The following is a 19,744-nucleotide window of genomic DNA, read 5'->3' on the forward strand; positions in this document are numbered from 1 at the left end:
TTTCTCAGCAAGTGGCGGGAATCCGGAAGTGCAGGCCACATTAATACATTAATTCCACATTAATACAGGGCAGGGTGTATCTCTAGGGGGATACCTGCCAAGTGAAGAGTTGTACAGCTCTGCGTTCCTCAAGCACAATGTCACAATGGACACTCTGCCCAGTGGGATTACAGCTGCGACAGTCCCTGACACATCATTTGACGCTAACATGCGATTTCAGGCTGTAATGTATCACAAAGAAGGCAGGCAGCACACATTTAGTAAACCATGTTTATTTACATATGCACACTGGGCCATGCAGCTACTTAGCTGCACTTAGTGCCACAAAGATGAACAACGGCTTGCTGCGGGAAAAGGGGCTCCATGGAGGAAGATGATTGTTTATTAAGTGAGTTAACTGTGTCTCTACAAATTGTTATCATTTAAAACAGTCACAGATACTTAAAAACAGTATTTTTAAAGTCTTAGCTTTCCTAGTATGTATAAGCTACTGAGACTAGCTTTTTTTTTTTAATACTGTAGCTGGAAATACAATTTTCAACTTATTTTAATAAACTAATAAAAACAAAATGAAATATACATTACTACAAAGCTCAGATTTTAAAGCAACTGTCAAATATTCTTTAATGTGAATAAATTTTTTATCAGTAGTGCTATGCACACAGTAGATGGTCAATAAATGCTGACATACAGAAGTGTTTAGAGTTGACAGCAATCCACAGTCATTCCTTTATAATAAATACATTATAAGGATAAATGAGAACAATAGTTTTTTTTGTTTTTTACAATACTGAACATTTCAGAGAACATGGAATAACTGTCCCTCCAGTTAGACTTAGGTCTTGAATTTAAAGAACAGTTGTTTGGGAACAAAGTATGTTCTTTTTATGTGTGTTATACATTCACCAGTTATTACAGAATTCATGTACAAAAAGAAGCCAGGCATTTTAGGACTTAAAGTAAAACTTATATGGCTGGGCATGGTGGCACACACCTTTAATCCCAGCGTTTGGAAGGGAGAGGCAGGTGGCTCTCTATGACTACAAGGCCAGCCTGGTCTATATAGCAAGTTCCAGAGCTACAGAGTGGGACCCTGTCTGGAAAAAAAAAAAAAAAAAAAAAAAAACTTAAAAGGCTCAATATTTTTTAGAAGAATTCATAATAAAAATGGTTCTACATCTAAAATTACTGAATTTTACTCTTTTTTTACTTAATAACTATTTAGTATATTTCTTCTGGCCAAAATGACAAAATGTGTATTCAAGAACAACCCTGACCAATCAAGGATATTTTCTGAAAAAAATATCCTATTTTTGTTATATCCAGGTCATCTAAAATTGAGCATATGAGCTGAATTTGTAACCCTAAGATACAACAGCCACTTGCAAACAGTGTTCCATCATAACAATGGCAATGAGGTGGTGTCCTATACAGAGCTCACGGGGAAAATTCCTGCTAACATTCCAGCATGGGAAATGTAAGTTCCAAAACCACTAGACTAGAAAGAAGCCCTCTGTAGAGGCATATCTACTTTCCTGATACTGCATATACAAAGTACATTTGGGAATAAACATCAATGACAAGAAAAAAAATTGATGATACATGAGTTAATTCCATTTAAAAAAAAATATACCAGTATTTAAAACAGCTTGTCAACCTGATAGGAGACTGAGGTGGTACTCTGGTTTTAGTGGACAACAGAAGGTTTCAGGAATACTGTGAATGATTTTACTGACACATGTGGGAAGAAGAAGGTTCACACTCTCTGACAGGGCAGGGAGATCTACTACTGAGTTTAAACAAGACTAATGCTTCAGCTCTCCACTGCCCATGGTGTCCACACTTCTTACGTTGTCCGTGACTCGCTGGTACAGCGTAAGCAGGACTGGAGCCGACGTGAATGGCCTCACCGTGATCCCATGAGCCGTCTGCATGCTCTAAGGCTGCATGCTCTAAGGTCCGTTGCATGGTCAAGAAAGGGCCACCCAGATCGCATGGCCTTCAAAGTAGCACCCATACAGTTTTGAACCCATAGAACTTAGGACTACAGAATTAGAGATGAAAGTTCTTTGGGAAAACTGGGATCAAAATTCAGTGTCAAGAATCCAATTATAATATGGAATTAAATAACTGGAGCAAAATTAGTTGGCTGAGGACTGGGCTATCAGACAGAGTGCTGCTCAGGCATGGCCTAGTCTCCCATCTAAGATTCTTTTTTAAGAACAGTAGTGCACGTTTGTTTCTCTTCTCACCACCTTTCTTAAAGGCAGAATTAAGGTTTTTGCTAGCAAACATAAAAACAAACAAACAAAAAACCAAAAAAACGATCACAGCAAAAACAAAACAAAACCCTAAATGTTCCTAAGGAGAGGAGAACCTGGCTACGGGCAGTAAGTCAGGCGCCCGTTTCTCACAGACTGCACGAGGGGGTGGGGGGGTGGGGGGAGGGGGAGGGGAGGAGACCTGTGAGGACTCAGCTGTGCTGCTTAGATCGGAGCAACACAGGATGTAGCAACCCTGGCTCTGAAGAGGCACTTAAATGTGATCACTTAGTGATAATGTCCCCTCCGAGAGTCTTCACGCAGGATATGCCTCCCTTGCTCACGGACAGGAACTTTTCCTCATGAATGAAGTTGGTCTTACACACAACTTAGAGTCGTTTCATAAACTGCTGCTACTCAAAACATTCTCGACGCATTTAAGTTTCACTGCAAACCATCGTTGCAAGGGTCAAGCTCAGTTCTTACTACAGATCCAAGTATATTTTTCCATTTTTATAAAGCACTGTGACTCATCAAATAAGAAAAAGTTAAAAAAAAAAAAAGGAACCTTAGAAAAAATGGGGTCTAAACTTCCCCACTGTATATTGCTGAATGACTGGATTCACCAGGGGCCATACCTGGAGTCACAGGTGGGAAACATAGTCAGGGCAAGGCTTGCTGTGTCTGTACTGCATGACATACACCGTGGACTGATGCCACCAATACAGCATCACTACTGCAAGGACATGCCAGATCTGGTGGCTTGATCCGAGGTAGTTCAGTTGTCCTGGAAGGGAGACCAGAAAGAATGGCTGATGGTATTGTTTCAGCATGGTACTGTTTCAGTATTAAAAGAAAAACACACGTCGACCTCTGGCCAGATTAATCCAGATCCAAGTAGTTTTAGGACAATAGACTCATGTTTAAGGTTTTATTCATTCCTTAAGCATGCAAGTTAATTTCAGAAATGCTGCTCCCAACTGTTTCTAGATGACATCAGGCATGTTTGGGTAGTATAGCCTTAGACCTCAACTTTATTTTTTGAATGTTAACTTGTGTGGACCAATGAAATAACTCAGCAGGTAAAGGCCCTGCCATCGAGCTTGATGGACCCTGCTAGCCCTCAAGTCCATGGGGACTAGAATAAGAGGGAGCCTGCAGAGGGGATCCTGCCTGATCCGAGTCTTGTCCTCTGACTGATGCTTGACACTATGACAACCCCCCTTCACAGCTCATGGTTGCACACATGCAAGCACACACACACAGTAAATGTGAAAAACATTTAATGTAAGGTTTAGTTTCAGCAATTTGGTCCTTTGTCTTCCATGTCTCAACACAGGAAAGTACTGTATGAGAGACAAGAGGCGCTGGTGGTCCAGACCAGCATGGCTTAGGTGTCACTCTGCCTGCTGGAGCACATGCATCTTCTGCCTGCTAGGTGAACCTGCTCGCTGTTACACTGGGAAGGACCGTTGATCATTAATATAGGGCAGCTTCCTTATGTCCCGGTCAACAACGAGACTAACTAGCACAACTGCCGGCACTCCCTTTAGTCCTGCTATGGTGGCGTGCTGTAAACACCTCTCTAGCAGTGGTGGTAGGAAGCTCAAAGCCAGATTGGGAGCCTTGACCTACTGCGTAGGATTGTGTGTGGCACAATCCTCTCACCCGTAGGATACGCTCCTAGATACCACCCTGGAGTGATTTCCTTCAGGCATCAGAAATCACAGAGAAAACTCTAATGCACTTGTAGAACAGTGACTCTGAACCTGTCCTTTTGTAAGTGCCCTTGTGTCTTTGCTTCCTGCATTTCTTGCTGTTGTCTCTGCACATGAATTTACTGTATAAGAACAAGTTGGTATGGACAGAAGAACACAGTGGCTAATGATACTGCCCCATGATAAAGAGAACAGGGGTCCCATGACCTTGGAGTCTGATGAGCACTGTCACAAGCTCATAACCAAACAATAGTGTCAACCCCAGCCCCTGAACCCAAATCATTCTGTGACACAGAGGCCTGGGACTCACAGGAGAGCAGTCCTCTTGTCGAAAGCCCCCTGAAATTTAAAGTTATAGATTAGGAATGCTAGGAATGGAAGAATCATTCCATAATTAATAATACTGGGAAGTATTTTGATTCTCAGAAGCATTAATTCAAATGTATTTTTAGCAGAGAGCTATAAAATCGTGATGAACGGGGCCTACCTGGAAAGTACCGTTCCGGGACCTTGGAAATGTAGAACAGGAAAGCAAGAAGAGCAATCACGTACATCACAATTACTCGGGGTGCGAAGTCCTGGAAAACAAAGCAGGTTCTTTTAGGCTTCCCCAGTATTGCTGACACCTACTGGAGGTCAGTGGTGGGACTTAAAGGTTGCTGCGTCTCAATTATCCTGCTGATGGTCTCCATAGTAATGGCCTCTGATCCTTACTCCACAGGAATGATCCACAGCAACGAAGGGCAGTGTCAGCCTGAGAGTCTGGCTAGAGCTGAGACTGCCCACCTCCTCTACACAGTGGTTACAGAGCGCATGTAATGAGAGCTGAGTCAGCAGAGATTAAAGGCAGATCTCAACAGTCCTGTCTGTGCCAAGCAGGCACAGCTACAGTAGCTTTCCACATCCCAGATAAACACCCTGAACCACGGGAAGCTCGCTGTCTCTCTGCGCATGCGCGGGCCTAGAGGTCTTCCCAACTATGGTGAAAACCAGTGCGCTGAAACACACACACTGTTCCCAATTCTCATTACATACCTGATTTACCAATAATTTACATAAGAAATAAAGACACCTCTTTCCTCCTTTTCAAGTATGTGAGAACGATCCTGGCCGTCTCCAACTCCTAAGTCTCAGATTTCTAACCACCTGAGCAGCTACCTTCAACCACCAGTTAGGCCTTACCCTCCCGGAAATCTCATCTTTAGGAGCGGCAGCTTTCCTCTTCCCATCTTTAAAAAACAAGAGCTTTTCAATGAATTTCTTCGAAGTTTCCTTTTTGCTTCTTTGATAGAATGATTGGTGACCTTATTAGAATTCTGTTTTTAAGAACCACTGTCTTTGTTCTCCAGGTTTCTATCTTAAGTCTTGTGAAAATAGTATTCAAATTTTCCTAAAATACATCAGCTAAAAAGTTCTTCTTCATTATAAGCTTAGCATAATTTCCCACCTCTAAAATTAATCGTTTCTGTATCAGTTGCCAGTCATTCGTTTCTGTATCAGTTGCCAGTCATTCGTTCCTGTTAGAGTTAAACTACAGGTGGCAGCTTCTCATTCTATTGTCTTACTCTTGGAGGTCTAAGATGGCTAGAGAAATGGTGTCTCACACGGAACAGGATGGCTCGTCACAGCTGTGTTTCCTTCCTGGTCTTTTGACAAGAGGACTGCTCTCCCTTGAATCCCAGGCCTCTGTGTCACTGTCACAGAACTGCCTTTCTTGTCACTGGTTCCCCTGTGCCGCTGAGCCTCACACAGTGACAGCAAGCCCACTGACAGCCCTCCCTCTCCCAACTTAGTCTCCTGGAGTGACAGCGGCAAAGTCTGCTGATGTCTAGAGGAAGGGCTCTGTGACAGCCACCACACCAGTGAGCTTTCCTGGGTACTCACCAACACCCAGCAGTTTCACAATTTCTCTCTAGCACACACAATTTCTGTGACCCACAGGAAGACGGAGCCCTCCTGGAGCTCCTCCTGTCATTTATCGCCTGTCCGCAGGACCTGAGTAATATCAACAGCTTTTCCTTTACTTCTCAATCTCTTCTTCTTGGAGGGTTGAACAGAGTCCCTCAATTCCAGCTACCAATACACTACTGTAAACTATTGATCCCCTGTCTCCAACTCTAGGCTCACTTCAAACCCTGGGTCTACTTTTATTTACACCCTTATGTATCTCCAACCGGAAATTCCTCCTCAGCTTCTCATCCCTCACCCTAAAAAGAAACCGGGTGCCCCCACTTCTGTAACCTGTGGTCTATTATAATCCCTAGCCCAGCAGACAAACTGCAACCTCAGAAGTGGCCCTGAACCAACGTGTGTGCTCACACACTGACAGAAGAGGATGCTATTTCATTCAGTGATTCATCCGTAGTGAGTGAGGGCCACCTTACGATTTGGAATGCTTATTTATAGAGCCTAGAAACTATGTCTGTCTATGTAACTAAAGGCACGCTCCTGAAGGATTCAGAGCTACCCACATGGCCCGATTACAGCGCTTTAACCAAGGAATGAAAATGAAGGACAAAAGAACAAAGAAAAGTTCTGACCACTCTCAACCTACCTGTACAATAGGAGCACTGACTCCTCCATTGAGCCAAACCCAGTGAAGAGTAGGGATCACTCCATATCCCGAAACAGAGCAGAAGATGATGGGGCGGAGCCTCTGCCACTGCTGTGTGAGGTAGCTGGGGTGGATCTGTGCGAAGAAGACTGCCAGGATCATGGCAAGCACGGTGATCAGGTACACTTGACGCCAGTACTAGAGTGAAAGGGACACAGCGATCTGGGCGTCTCCATTAAGTATTTTGGGGGCTAGTGATTGGCCATAATATCCAAGCCACACCGCCATCCCTTTTAAAGAGCGTCGCACACAAATGTTAACTTTATGAAGTTTCTTAAGATGACAAACCAAAATTGAAAGGGAACTGGTAAAAGGCCACACTTACTCCATTGTACAAAAGCATTTTCTCAGTACCTGTTGCATGCTTGGCACAGGCAAAATGTTGTAGGAACAAGGTTGCCCATGGCATGGCCTCTCTTGGTAACTGCTCAGACTGTGGGAGGGGCAGCCTTGAGAACATGATGATAATGTAATGATAACACTGTGACCAAGTCGCAAACAATGTTGTAGAGCCACTGAAGCTAGACCAGCAAATGTTGCACGGGCTCGCTGAAGGTGTGCTTACACGGGAGATAACATCTACGCTGGTGAGGCATGCGGATGCCACTGGGGAAGGAGCAGAAGGGGCAGTGTGGCTTGGGGAAAGGCTGGAAGATGTGTCTAAGATGAACTCTGCCACGCTGACACACTTGGGGCTGCTAAGGAACACGACATAGACCCAGAACCCCAGAATGTGGCTACTGAGGCAAGGGTTCAGAGGCCAGTACAGAGGAGAGGTGGCAGGAAGCAGGAGCGATGCGGCTTGGATGGAGTGTGGATGTATGTGTGTGTGTACACACATACATACACACACACACATACACTCTGGGATAGAGTGTGGATGTATGTGTATACACACACACATACACACACACACACGCACACACACACACACACACACACTGGGATAGAGTGTGGATGCATGTCTGTACACACACACACACACACACACACACACACACTCTGGGATGGAGTGTGGATGTATGTGTACACACACACACATACACACACACACACACACACTGGGATAGAGTGTGGATGCATGTCTGTACACACACACACACATCAGATTTAAGGGACAATTTGATATAACCCAAAGTCTTAATAGCTGACTCTTGGAGAGAAAGCAGCTATTAAGACTTCTATTAAGAGAAGTTCAACCCTTTCTAGCTTGAGGAGCCACATAGATGGCTTCCACTAAAGAGATCAATGATGGTCTAAGTTTTCGGAGGATAAGGGAAGCCTGGAAGAATGGTCATTCAGACAAAAAGAGTTTAGATCCAGTGAAGTATATGTGAGCAGTTATGAAGTACTTAGTCCCTAGCTGAACAGTGAATAGGTGTGGAGAGCCGTGCCATTAACAATCGCCATTATAAGATGGCTCTGGCTTCCACTGCGCCTAACTAATAAACAAGCCTTATGCGCAAGTGCAAGAGTAAGTACACGCCCAGTCACTGCCCATCTCGGGGTAGTAATGGGGTGATGGGCGAGCAACTAATCAGGTGCTGTCACGCCACATCAGGTGCTGAAATGTCACGCTGCGGGCTATATAAGCAGCACCATTTTCCGGGTTCGGGGTCTTCCTTATGTTGAAGCAATAAAAGTTTTGCCGTAGAAGGATCCAGTTGTCCGAGTGAATTCTTGCCAACGAGCTACTAGCTCGGGCGAGAAATAGGGGTTTAGGCTCAAAAGTCAGCTCCACAAAGTGCAAGCATCTTTACCGAGGCTCCCAGGCTGTGGGCTGCCCAGGTCTAGAAATTACCTGTCAGATCGTTTGTCTTGTGTGAACCCAAATGTTCCGTCTGGATCAAGGGTCCAGTTTTCGGCTCATTCTCAAAGTGGTTTATGTCCCTTGAAAGGCAGGAGCCACTACAGGAACTACATGCTGGGAGCCACAGATGCCTGGGAGAAGGCAGGAATTTCTCTTCTATGTAATTGTGGACTATTAATGCCATAGTTTTCTACTCTTTTTCTAGGTTTATTTTTTATTTTTTATAAAATAAGTTTCTTATTTTGATACTTAGGAGGAGGTAAACAACAAATGTAAGTGCTGTGTAAAGCGCAGTTTCGGTAGGACTGCACAGCAGCCTTCTCCGCAGCTTGTCTCCTTCCATGCCTTTCCGTTAAGGATGCACAGAGTCACACACAGAATGAGTCCCTTTTACTTCTGGGTACACACGATCAGTGTACTAGTAAAATCCAGTTGATGGTCACAGTAATTACATATGTATTTAATGATATGCTATTTCATAACGTAACTAGGTCTGAAAATCACATACACAGTTAATAATGGCCCTCACATATTCAAACCTAAGGCTGTTTTCTTTGGTAGTTCAATTTTTCTTTCCAAACTTGATGTGTATGGGTGTTTTGCTGGCATGTATGTCTGTAGACCATGTGCACGCCTGATGCCACAGAGACCAGAAGAGATACTGAGGCTACAGAGTGCTGCGAGCTGACATGGGGGTGCTGGGAATCAAACCTGGGTCCTCTGGAAGACTTTTACAAACTAGTTTTATTGTTTGGTTCTTCTATTGGATATTTTCTTTACTTACATTTTAAATGTTATCCCCTTTCCTGGTTTCCCCTCCGAAAACCCCCTACCTGCTCCCTCTTCCCCCTGCTCACCAACCCACCTACTTCCTGGCCCTGGCATTCCCCTACACTGGGGCATCAAGCCTTCACAGGACCAAGGGTCTCTCCTTCCACTGATGACTAGGCCATCCTCTGCTACATAAGCGGCTGGAGCCATGAGTGCCGCCTTGTGTTTTCTTTGGTTGGTGGTTTAGTCCCTGGGAGCTCTGGGGGTACTGGCTAGTTCACATTGTTGTTCCTCCTACGGGGCTGCAAATCCCTTCAGCTCCTTGTGTCCTTTCTCTAACTCCTGCATTGAGGACCTTGTGCTCCAATGGTTGGCTGTGAGCATCCACTTCTGTATTTGTCAGGCTCTGGCAGAGCCTCTCAGGAGACAGCTATATCAGACTCCTGTCAGCAAGCACCTGTTGGCATCCACAATAGTGTCTGGGTTTGGGGTCTGTATATGGGATGGATGCCCAGGTCGGGCAGTTACTGGATGGCCTTTCCTTCAGTCTCTGTATCTCCTCCCATGGGAGCTCCAACAGTGAGAGGTACCAAACTAGTTTTATAAACTGGGCTGCAGTGGACGCACTGCACAGGGAGGGAAGCTGGAGCAGGACACACGGACATACTCTGCTCATTGGGGAAGAATGACAACTCCGAGCAGATGTGCTGCTCCTGGGACAGAGGCATAGTGTGGGTTCAGGACAAGGTGCAGTGAGAGAGGAGCCAAAAATCAAAGTGTGCAGCACTTGGGCGGGGCTGGCAGACACTCTCTTTCACTGTTTGGAGACAGGGATTTGTCCTATAGCTTAACCTGGCCTGGGAGTTGAGGACCTGTGCCTCTCTGTCCTGAGTTACACAATTACAGACATACGCTGTTATGGTCTGCATGTTGTATCGCCATACGTATAGTCATAGTTTCCATCAGAAAATTAAAAAAAAAAACAAAAAAACAAAACAAAACAACAACAACAAAAAACTATGGACCCAAAGTAGATGTGAGCGAGCACAGAAATCTTCTGAAAATTAAGTTTGTCGTTCCCCCGCCCCGTTCATTTGTGTCCATAGATTTAAACCAGTGCAAGAAGCCCCAAATCCTATCAGAAGATAGAGTGTGAAAGTTCTAAGCACTTACATTATTGCAATAAAATGCATAAAATACTCCTGAGACATAGCAGCCCAGTATTCCAATAGAAATTCCTGCATAATCCAATGCCATCCATCTCCGACAAGTTTTTTCTGACCGATGACAGGAAAAAAGATGATAGCCCACCGAGCAAAGCATGCAGACCTACAAAAGGAAAAGCAGGCCGTAAGAACGAAGGGTGAAAACGGAGAGCTGAGCAATCCATGGATGGTGCTCAGGGCTACGGCTTAGACCCCCGCAGGACCTACAAGTCGGGGACAATTCCTCGCAATGCATCCATCACAGGGCAAACCGTCACTGATGTCAGGTTCACGAGTTCACCAGTAAAGTGGAGACCACCATCACCAAAGACTTACATATTATAGTTACTTTAAAACACAAAACTGTAAATAAATAGCAAAAATTGGGAAAATAATATAATGCAAATATTTTTAAGTGCAAATATTTCTAAAATACCTCCTAAGGTTATTGTGATCCATGAATGTGTTTACTTTTATACCCATCATTAAATCATACATCTCTTAGGAGAGATCAAAGGATACAGAATTGTACACTGTAAAATACAAGCCCCAAATCATTTAATCTATTCCTTAGAGGTGACTATTGATAGCACATTACATGTCCCTGTAACATGTGTTCCAAGGACCTGTAATATACACGTCTATGAACACATGATAAATACTTTAAAGTTAATCAAATTGACTTATTGTAATTAATGTACTTTCCTGTTATCATTGTGAGACAATGTCTCAATATGAGCTATGATTGGTCTGAAACTCACTACATAAACAAGGCTGGCCTTGAACTCAGAGACCCCCTTCCTCTGGGTCAGAGGTGCTGGCTTAAAGTTTGTGCCAATATTCTGTTTTTTTGTTTGTTTGCTTGTTTGTTTTTCCAGATCGTATAAATCTTTCACATTTTAGAGTATAGGCCACCACACCTGGCTAAAAGTTGTTTTGTTTGTTTGTTTGTTTGTTTTGTTTTTAACTTAAAGACTATAGGTTACTTCAAAGTTCTAAGTAAATATGGCTTCATTATACCCATGAAAAATAAAATGTGTATGTTTTCCAAATGGACAGCAAAGCTACTCACGTAGTTGCTCTGAGGACTTGTAACTGCTATCAGCCACTTGTAACTGTTGTGTGTCACACAATGCAAGGGATATAAAGAGGAGACTTCTACTCTCTAGGAGATTTTTTTCTTTTTTTGAGAAAGCCTGTTATAGAACGTCTGTAGAGGTCAGCGGAGACTGTAGAAAAGCAAGGAAAGGTGGTATTGGCTGTGTGGTGCATGTGATGGGGTGGCAGGTGCGCCTGGCAGAAGGGAAAACATCATAGAAGGGAGGGCTGCCACTTGAGCTGTGCCAACATCCAGCCAGAGTTCATAGGGCACTTTGGGGGAGGGGTCCACAAAGACAAGCCATATAATGAAAAGTATGAAACCAATAAAAAACGAAGTGCAAATTAAAGCGACTACACAACAAGGTGCTCTCTAACTTTGCAACTGTGGCCCAGGTACAAAGCTTCTGACGACATGGGGACCACCTTTACAGAGTTGTAGACTAGACAAGCACAGCCCTGGGGAACAAAGCTGAGTTTACCAAGTCAGTGACACTCGAGTGGAGAAAACGGGACAGTAACCCGTGAGGCAGGCCCACTGACAGATGTATTCTGAGCAGCTGGCTGCTAGAGACATGGGCATCCAGCTGTTTGTTATTAAGCAAACCTAACCAGCTTGAGGAGACTGGGTGTCCACGCTGGTAATACCACCAGAGTTAGTTCATCTGCTGCCACAGCCTTTATTGGTGCGTGGCTTTTGACTATAAAGCCACCATAGGTGGCTGGCCCAGTCACATGTCCACCTCAGCTGTGTTTTCTGGTTATCCCTGAGCTGACATGCACAAGCCTAGAGCGCACCCTGAGAGCGACCTCAGTGCCTCACAGAATGACGTAAGAGGTAGCAGCAAGGGAGGCAGCAAAATGACCTCAGCTTGGAAGCGGCCAGCAGCCAGGCAGAGGGATGACGTGAGGCAGCCATGTGTGCACAATGCCTATTAGAACTGCCACGGCAAGGCTACCCGTGGGAGTGGGATTTCAGATGACTTTTTCTTTCCTTCATAAACTTTGAGCTGCTTGACTGTGGACACGAGTATATAGTAACTGACAGTAATTATAAAAATCAGTAATAAATGTGGTCCCATTGTGAAGAGAGGCATCTAAGGAAGAAAAGCTACAGTATCAAAAGGAAAAGAAAATTATCCCAATAAAGCAGTCCATATTTTAAAAGGTGAATCTACATTTTGTGTGCTCTGTTTGAAGAGGTTAAGAGTCCCTGAGAGATTAGGATTTTGGCTAGTATGTTATGTTTCAGATCCAGCAGAAAGCATCCTATGGTGTGCTTCACCATCCAAGTGGGAAGATAGTTACAGGGTGCCTCTGTGTACACCAGCACACTGGCAGGGTACCAGAGTGCGCCATGACCTGGCCCGTGTCCGCTGCCTGCTCTCCTTCCTCTCCTGCTGTTCCAGGACTCAGATGGAAGACGAATCCCCCTGTGTGTGGAAAGCGCTAAGTTGCCTGCTGCTTCTGGCCCTTGCATAGCATTTCCCCAGCTGAATGCTCCAGTTTACTTTTCTGCCCTCCTACAGATGTGACTTGATCTCACTGGCGTGCTTATTCTATTCAACCTTACACATGACTGCGGCATGGGGCATGGAAGTGCACAGGGACATTAAATAAGCAGCTGTCACACTAAAGTTGAAATTACTAAAAAGAAAATTTAAGATGTTTCTAATATGCCTCTTAGGCCTTTCGGACCCAAGTTTGAAGCAAAATGACAAAGTCTGCAATCTAAGATGTACTAAAACCACTATGTGGTGGATTCCTAGGCTCTCCTCTCCAAGTGCAGAGCGCTGGCCTGAGTCTGTCAGGAGCAAGCGTGACGTTGCCTTTTCTTCTCATTTCCACATGGCTCTGTACGCCGAGTTCTTGTAAACCATCAAAATGTCAATGGGCTATGGCCCGTATTTATCTCCTGTCTTAACATTTCAACTCTGCTGGTGTAACAGTGCTCAAAAGGTACAGGAGTAACCAACCACTATCCGATTGGATTGAAGTCCCACTCCATGACATGGACCCCACAGCGGACACTGCCTGGGAGGACAAAAACCTAGGACTAGATAGGCCATGGACCTACCTAGTGTGGAAAAACAGATGTGACTGTTCTGCTATGAGAATGCAGCACTACAGTAAGTCCTAATGATGCTCTGCTACACGCAGAGGTCCATGTCTTGCTCCACCATCATCAGAAGAGCTTCCTCTAAAAATAAATAGACCAAACGCAGGGACCCACAGCCGGACAATGCGTGGAGAGTGAGAGAGCTAGAAATGCCAGTTCTAAGTGGGATGTCGCTATCAAATCTTCCTCATGGTTCCGGGAACTCAGCAGAAGAGGAGGTGGTAGGAATGTTAGAGCCAGGGGACAGATGACACCTAAGGAAAGAGTGCATTCCAGACACAACAGGACTGATACACAAATGAACTCACACAGACTGGGTTGTCATGCCCAGGGCCTGAACAGGCCTAAGCAGATGAGGTGCCAGTACTGAGAAGCTATCTCCAATGGATAACCATTCACAAAGTAAACACTGTTCCTCTCCAGTGGAGTCACACCGGGTATACCAACCTAAAGGCAGCCCCTTGCCCAGGAAGAGATGGCCAACACAAAATGAACTTAAGAAATTTCTGAGATTATATACACACACACACATATATATATATATTCACACACACACATATAAAACTTAATGATTTTTTAGGGCATTTTTTTTAAACCTTATTTGTCTTTTGCTTATATATTATGGTTTCTGATTTTGTGTCTTTATGGGCTTTCCATGAATATGTGCCTCTGAGTGTGTGTGTGTGTGTGTGTGTGTGTGTGTGTGTGTGTGTGTTTCTCTTGCTTTTTGTCCCTCTCCGTTTCTTCTGTTCATCTCTGGTTTGTTTGTGTATCTGTCTGTTTTCTAAAGAGAGAAAAGGAAGGCATGGAGTTGGATGGGTGGGAAGGTGGGAAGGATCTGGAGGAGGTGGGGATAGGGGATGTGGTAGTCAAAAAAATGGTCTGTTTGAAAATTATCCAATGTTAAATTTAAAGATATTTCTATAGATCCTTGGAAAAGTACAAGTATAACATAACAAAAGTTAAAGACAAATAAAAATGTGATCAATTTGAAACCAAGCAACTGCAAAAGGACCTGAGGAAACCAACTCTGAAGCATTAGACCAACGGTAGCAAGGTCGGGCAGTGAGAGAGAGCAAGGCAGTGTGGAGACAGGAGATGCGAGGCCCACGTGTATTTAACCATCAGAAAGAAGCAGTCCTTCCAAACAGGTTCTCAGGAGACACTTCTGTCAGATAACAGAGTACAGTCAGACTCATCCTAGTGTTCAGCTTACAGCCAAGATGTCTACAGAGATTACAAAGCAAGGGATGGCCACGAGAGCCCATAATCCTGGCATTTCATGAAGTGGGAAGCTAAGAAGAATTCAAGTTCAAGGCCAGCCTGGGCTACACAATGGGGCCCTGCCTCAGCCTGGGGTGGGGTGGAGTCCTAGTCCCCACCATCTGCTGTAATAACAACTCCCAATACACTCTGTGGGCTTACGCTATGAAAGCAGAGATAAGCTGCCCCATGTGCCCTCTGGAGGGCTGCTCAAAGCAATGGGTCTGAAGATCCCTGTGCAAGCATTCCTGACAAAGGTTCTCTTCACCCCAAACGGTCTGCAGAACCACTCACCTGGAAGCAGAAAAGACAAATGGAGCAAATCACAAAGTCTTCTCTGGATGCGCTGGCGGAAGGCAGCACGGATGTCATGTCATATATCCCCAGGGTGAAGAAGAGAAAGAAACCCAGCAAATGACTCCAGATGTTTACCGTCTCATTAGACAGGATAAACAAACTACAAAGAAAACAAACACACAGCTCAGATCCCCTGTGGCTCAGTGGTTAGGGACTAGGGGAGGTGCTCAGCCTCAGCCCTCTCTGCTTTTCTAACACTGGATGTCCGGCTACTATTTATGCGAATTTCTCCCATTTGCAATAATCCTGGGAGTGACAGCTAGGTTCAACCCTCACTACTCTCACTACTTCTTTCCTCCGATTGCATCACTGTTGAAAGCAGAGTCTTTGCTCAGAACCCTCCCTTTCTCCAGAAATGAAGCAAGCGTGCCCACACTGGCAGTCAGCTAGCAAACTGTCAGGGGCAGTAACCAAGATGCTGCTCATGCAAGGTGAGGCATAAACATAAAATACCTTGTAAGCATTTGTTAAATACACGTACAAAGTTCAGTGCATCTAGGAGAGACAGAATACACACAAAGGAACCCGATAGAGAGGTCCTGAAGACAGGGAGGCATGCCAGAGCAATTTTGCTATGCAGGTTCTGAAACCAGTTTCAGCTTCAGGTGGCATGAGCTTGCCCCTTTTCGGAGCAATAGGAGATTCCTTTGTATTTGGGTACTACCTGTACTCTTAAAATGTCTTGGCAGCACAGGCTGGCAGAGACTCTATTATTCAAACCAGGAATCAATTTCTTCATCCATAAAGAAAAGGCACTGCGTTTGGTGCTCCTGTTTGCTTCCAACTCTTTCGAAATTCTGGGAAATGGTTCTTCGTTTTTCTATAAGGTGATATCATGACTGAAGATTTAAATACTCCTGCACGTCTCTAGCAAAGCCAAATCTTTAGTTAAACTAACACCTTGGCTGCTAACAAATCAGTTTTCTTTTCGGTGGGGAGCAGGGTAAGGTTTAATTATTCTTATTTCCTGCTTGTGGGTGTTTTACCTATACTGTCTGTCTGTTTGTGTATCACATGTGTGCCCAGTACCTGCAGAAGCTAGAAGGCATCAGGTCCCTTGGAACTGGAGTTATAGACAGTTGTGAGCTGCCATGTAGGTGCTGGAAATTGAAGGCAAGTCCTCTGGGAGGGCAGCCAAAGCTCTTAAGCACTGAACAATCCCCCCACGCCCAAGCCCTGAATCAGAAGTTGTGAAGAACACGAATGTACAACTAGCTGTGTGCAGCAGTCCCTTCGGGTCTCACGGCCTTATCTGTATGAGGGCAAAACATGGTGAAGTCTCCATAATCAAGAATAAAGAATATTGTGTATCTGGAGACGCAGACTTTATCATGCCTACCATCAACATAAAGGCTCTCTGCAATTGGGGGAGGAACTAACAGAATGCTCTAGAAGCATCTAATTACAGGGCTGTTTTGGCAAGCAGCGCTACATTCTGCCTGTTGCCTCAGCACTCATTGGATGGAACCCAGTATAACCTGATTAACTAAACATACTCTATCCATGTTCCTTCCCAGGAACAGAGGCAGGTAGAATGGATGGACATATAAAACCTCTCTTCACGTGTAAAATCTGTCTGTGAGACTCTTGAAAGTTAGAAGAAGAGAGGCTAAAGGTCCAACTTGGATAAGATCAACATTGTAGGAAGACTATCCCCACAAAAGACAAAGTAGTACTGTCAGAAAAGCTGGGCACTCGTAAATTTTGTTTATCTTCAAAATCAACAGGTTAACTCTTGCTCAAATTTCTGAAGCAGTTAAGAGGCATGTTTGTGAACTTGCATCTGACTCAACAACTCAAGATCTAACGTTTTATAAGTCCTGGTTTCAACTCCTTCAGATTTGGACTCAAGACATCAGAATGCAGAGGAGCACTGCTGGGTGGGTACAATATTCACAGCAGTCCACTTCTGGCCTGTCTCCTCCATCCCCACAGCAGGGCCTAGCTCTGATTTCTTAATTATGTACCAGAAGCACTGGGGAGATAAAGCAGTAATTAAAACTCAAATTGTGACATCCACTTGGTCATCCATTCAAACAAGGCCACAAAAATCCTTTCAAGGCAGTACAAAAAGAAATGGGATGGGGAAAGACTGTGCTGGAGAGATCAATAAACGCACACGTGGCTGCTAGTTGGGCAATTCAACAGCCCACACTGTGGGAAGCAGAGATGGCCACTCCAGTGACCTGGAGGGCTGCACCATGCTTCTGATAGAGCAAAAACTTTAGTACATACAGTGAGGTCTGACAGAAGACTACCCTGAAAACCAAAGCCATTTTTAAAATTTTCTTTTTAAACAGAAGCTTCTGAGACTCTCATTTTAAAGCTCTAAATCAACAAACCCATGTTGTTTGGAGGCTTCTAAGGTGTTCTGTTGGTCTGGCTGTCCCCTTTCAGAGTTCTTTGCTACAGGGTTTCTCCTACACAGCACTTTCCACAATTACTATTATGTAATAGTGTAATTATCCCTTTAGTGTCTGCCACTCAGGCTAGACCTCAGCAGCTTCATGGGAACGAGGACCATGCCTGCCTTCTGCAACTGGTATAGTGCCTATTAGCTAGCAGAGCCTCAATGCGCATTTGGTAGATGATTGAATGAATCAGGGCTTCCCACATACATATGCACAACAATGTGGACCTGTCTGCTATTGAATGGACATTCAGCTGGCCAACACTTCTGAATCCCCACAGAGCTGCCCTAGAAACACAGCTCAGGTATACAAAGCAAATAAGGTTCGGCCTTTGTCAGTAGGGAAGATTCCAACCCATATCCCCAGTGATTACCAAATGGAAAAAAGGATGTAAAAGCGCTTTGTAAACAGCAAAGGGCCAATGGAGAAGGGAACGATGACCACTGTAAATATCATTGTTATTTCGTGGATCAAGGGCCCGCGGAGGAGAGAGAGCAGAAAAAAGATAAAGGGCCCAAAGGTGAGGAATTGATGCGCACAGAGAATAGCGGAGAAAGATGGGGAGAGCAGACAAAAAGCGTGAGAGGAGAGGATGCGCCGCAGGGAGCAGCCACTGTACCTTTTGATACACAGTCTGGAAGGAAGGTAGGCCCGGTAGCCGTCGGTGATGTAGGGGTTGTCTTTGAGGGATACCGGGATCTGTTCATAGGTGTAGAGGCGGATGCCGCGGGGTACCAGGACCGGCCAGTATTGGTAGCTGCCCAGCTCGATGTAGTGCGCACTCTTCAGCAGCTTCTGATGCATGGTTCCCAGGCGCCGGCCCGGCCCCGCCTCCCCGGGGAGGGGGCTTTGCCGCTGGCGCCCCCGCCCCGGAGCCGCCGCCGCTGAGCCAGGAGCTTCGGCCCGCGTCTGCTCAGGCCCGGCTCCGCTACACACACCTCCGCCGCTTCAGCTCTGGACGGCCGCCGGCGTCGCAGCCTGGTCTGACGTCAGCGCGCCGAAAAGCCCCGCCCTCTCCACGCCCCTCGCCTTGGCGGCCCGCCCTTCCTTCGGGCTTTACCAGCAGGACCCGCCTGCCGCCCCGTCCTTTACCTGGCTGGAGAGCCCCCTAGTTCCTCCTTCGCCAGCCAGTCAACCTCTGGCCCCGCCCTACTGGGTGTCCCGCCCCTAGCCAAACCCTCTTAGCCGGTCCACCGCTAGTCCCGCCCTTCTACCCGGGCCGCCCCTAGTCCCGCCCCCATCCGGCCCGCCCCTAGCCCCGCCCTTCTGCTCTGCCCGCCCCTAGCCCCGCCCCTATCTGGCCCACCCCTAACTCCAATCAGGTCCGCCCATCTCCCTTCAGCTTCAGGTGAAAAATCCAAATCCAAGTACGACCAAATCCAAGTGATTCTTTTTTTTCTGTTTTCCATTAGAAGTGATATTTACTGTATTTTGAATAACAAGAAGAGAGTAACAGAAAGGTAAATAATTCAAGCTAACTTACAGCTGGATGGTGTATTGTTGATGAGATACACACAGAAGGGACCTTGGTGTGGATTTTTTGTTTTTGTTTTGTTTTGTTTGTTTTTGACTACTAGGTACATTAGGATTTTTTATATATTATATTTATTAACAAGTTAAGGTCGTATTTAGGACAAGACACATATCATAGTAATTCATATAAATATCTACCTATATACACTGATACAGCTGTGTGAACTGAGGAATTATTTTATGATGGCAAGGTTAAACTTGAAACTTATCTTTAAAGTACGTTTATAAGAGGTAAGAAATGTGATCATGTCTTCAAGGTGAGTCACTACTGAGTGAGAGTCATCTGGTAATTATCTTTGAGTTCAGGGGAAGACCATGAAAATGTAAATATATATATTAAAAGACCATAAATATTTTATTGTTGGACAGTTTATCAGTCGGGAAAGAGACTCATTCTGGATATCACCAATCGTTTTGTTTTAGTTCAAACTGTCTAACTCAGATTTCTTTCTTTTATAGAATACAATGATACTTTATAAAACTTAATGTTTTTCCATATAATATATCCTGATCACTGCTTTCTTTCCCCCATCTTCTTCCAAATCACTCCTACCTTCTCGCCATTGAAATTCCATGCCCTTTTC

At 45.0% G+C, this 19,744-nt stretch overlaps 1 protein-coding gene across 6 annotated transcripts in view; it reads right to left on the bottom strand.

Moving 5' to 3' along the window:
* Positions 1-18,737, bottom strand: part of Paqr3 (progestin and adipoQ receptor family member III) — a 30,386-nt gene extending 11,649 nt beyond the window's left edge. For 2 of the 6 annotated variants that reach the window (NM_198422.3, NM_001359910.1), the window contains exons 1-6: positions 18,247-18,584; positions 15,154-15,316; positions 10,348-10,503; positions 6,534-6,731; positions 4,467-4,557; positions 2,900-3,048 (exon numbers count right to left, since the gene is read on the bottom strand). In NM_198422.3, the coding sequence (NP_940814.1) occupies positions 2,906-3,048; positions 4,467-4,557; positions 6,534-6,731; positions 10,348-10,503; positions 15,154-15,316; positions 18,247-18,431 (936 nt within the window). In that variant the 5' untranslated portion in view covers positions 18,432-18,584 and the 3' untranslated portion in view covers positions 2,900-2,905. Of the gene's footprint in view, positions 1-254; positions 3,049-4,466; positions 4,558-6,533; positions 6,732-9,129; positions 10,504-15,153; positions 15,317-18,246 lie in introns of those variants that run through there. The other 4 variants (XM_006534875.4, XM_006534876.3, XM_030254401.1 and 1 more) reach the window with 4 other exon arrangements.
* Between the last annotated feature and the right edge of the window lie 1,007 nt (positions 18,738-19,744).

This window comes from Mus musculus, chromosome 5 (assembly GCF_000001635.26).
Source record: "Mus musculus strain C57BL/6J chromosome 5, GRCm38.p6 C57BL/6J".
Taxonomy (NCBI): domain Eukaryota; kingdom Metazoa; phylum Chordata; class Mammalia; order Rodentia; family Muridae; genus Mus; species Mus musculus.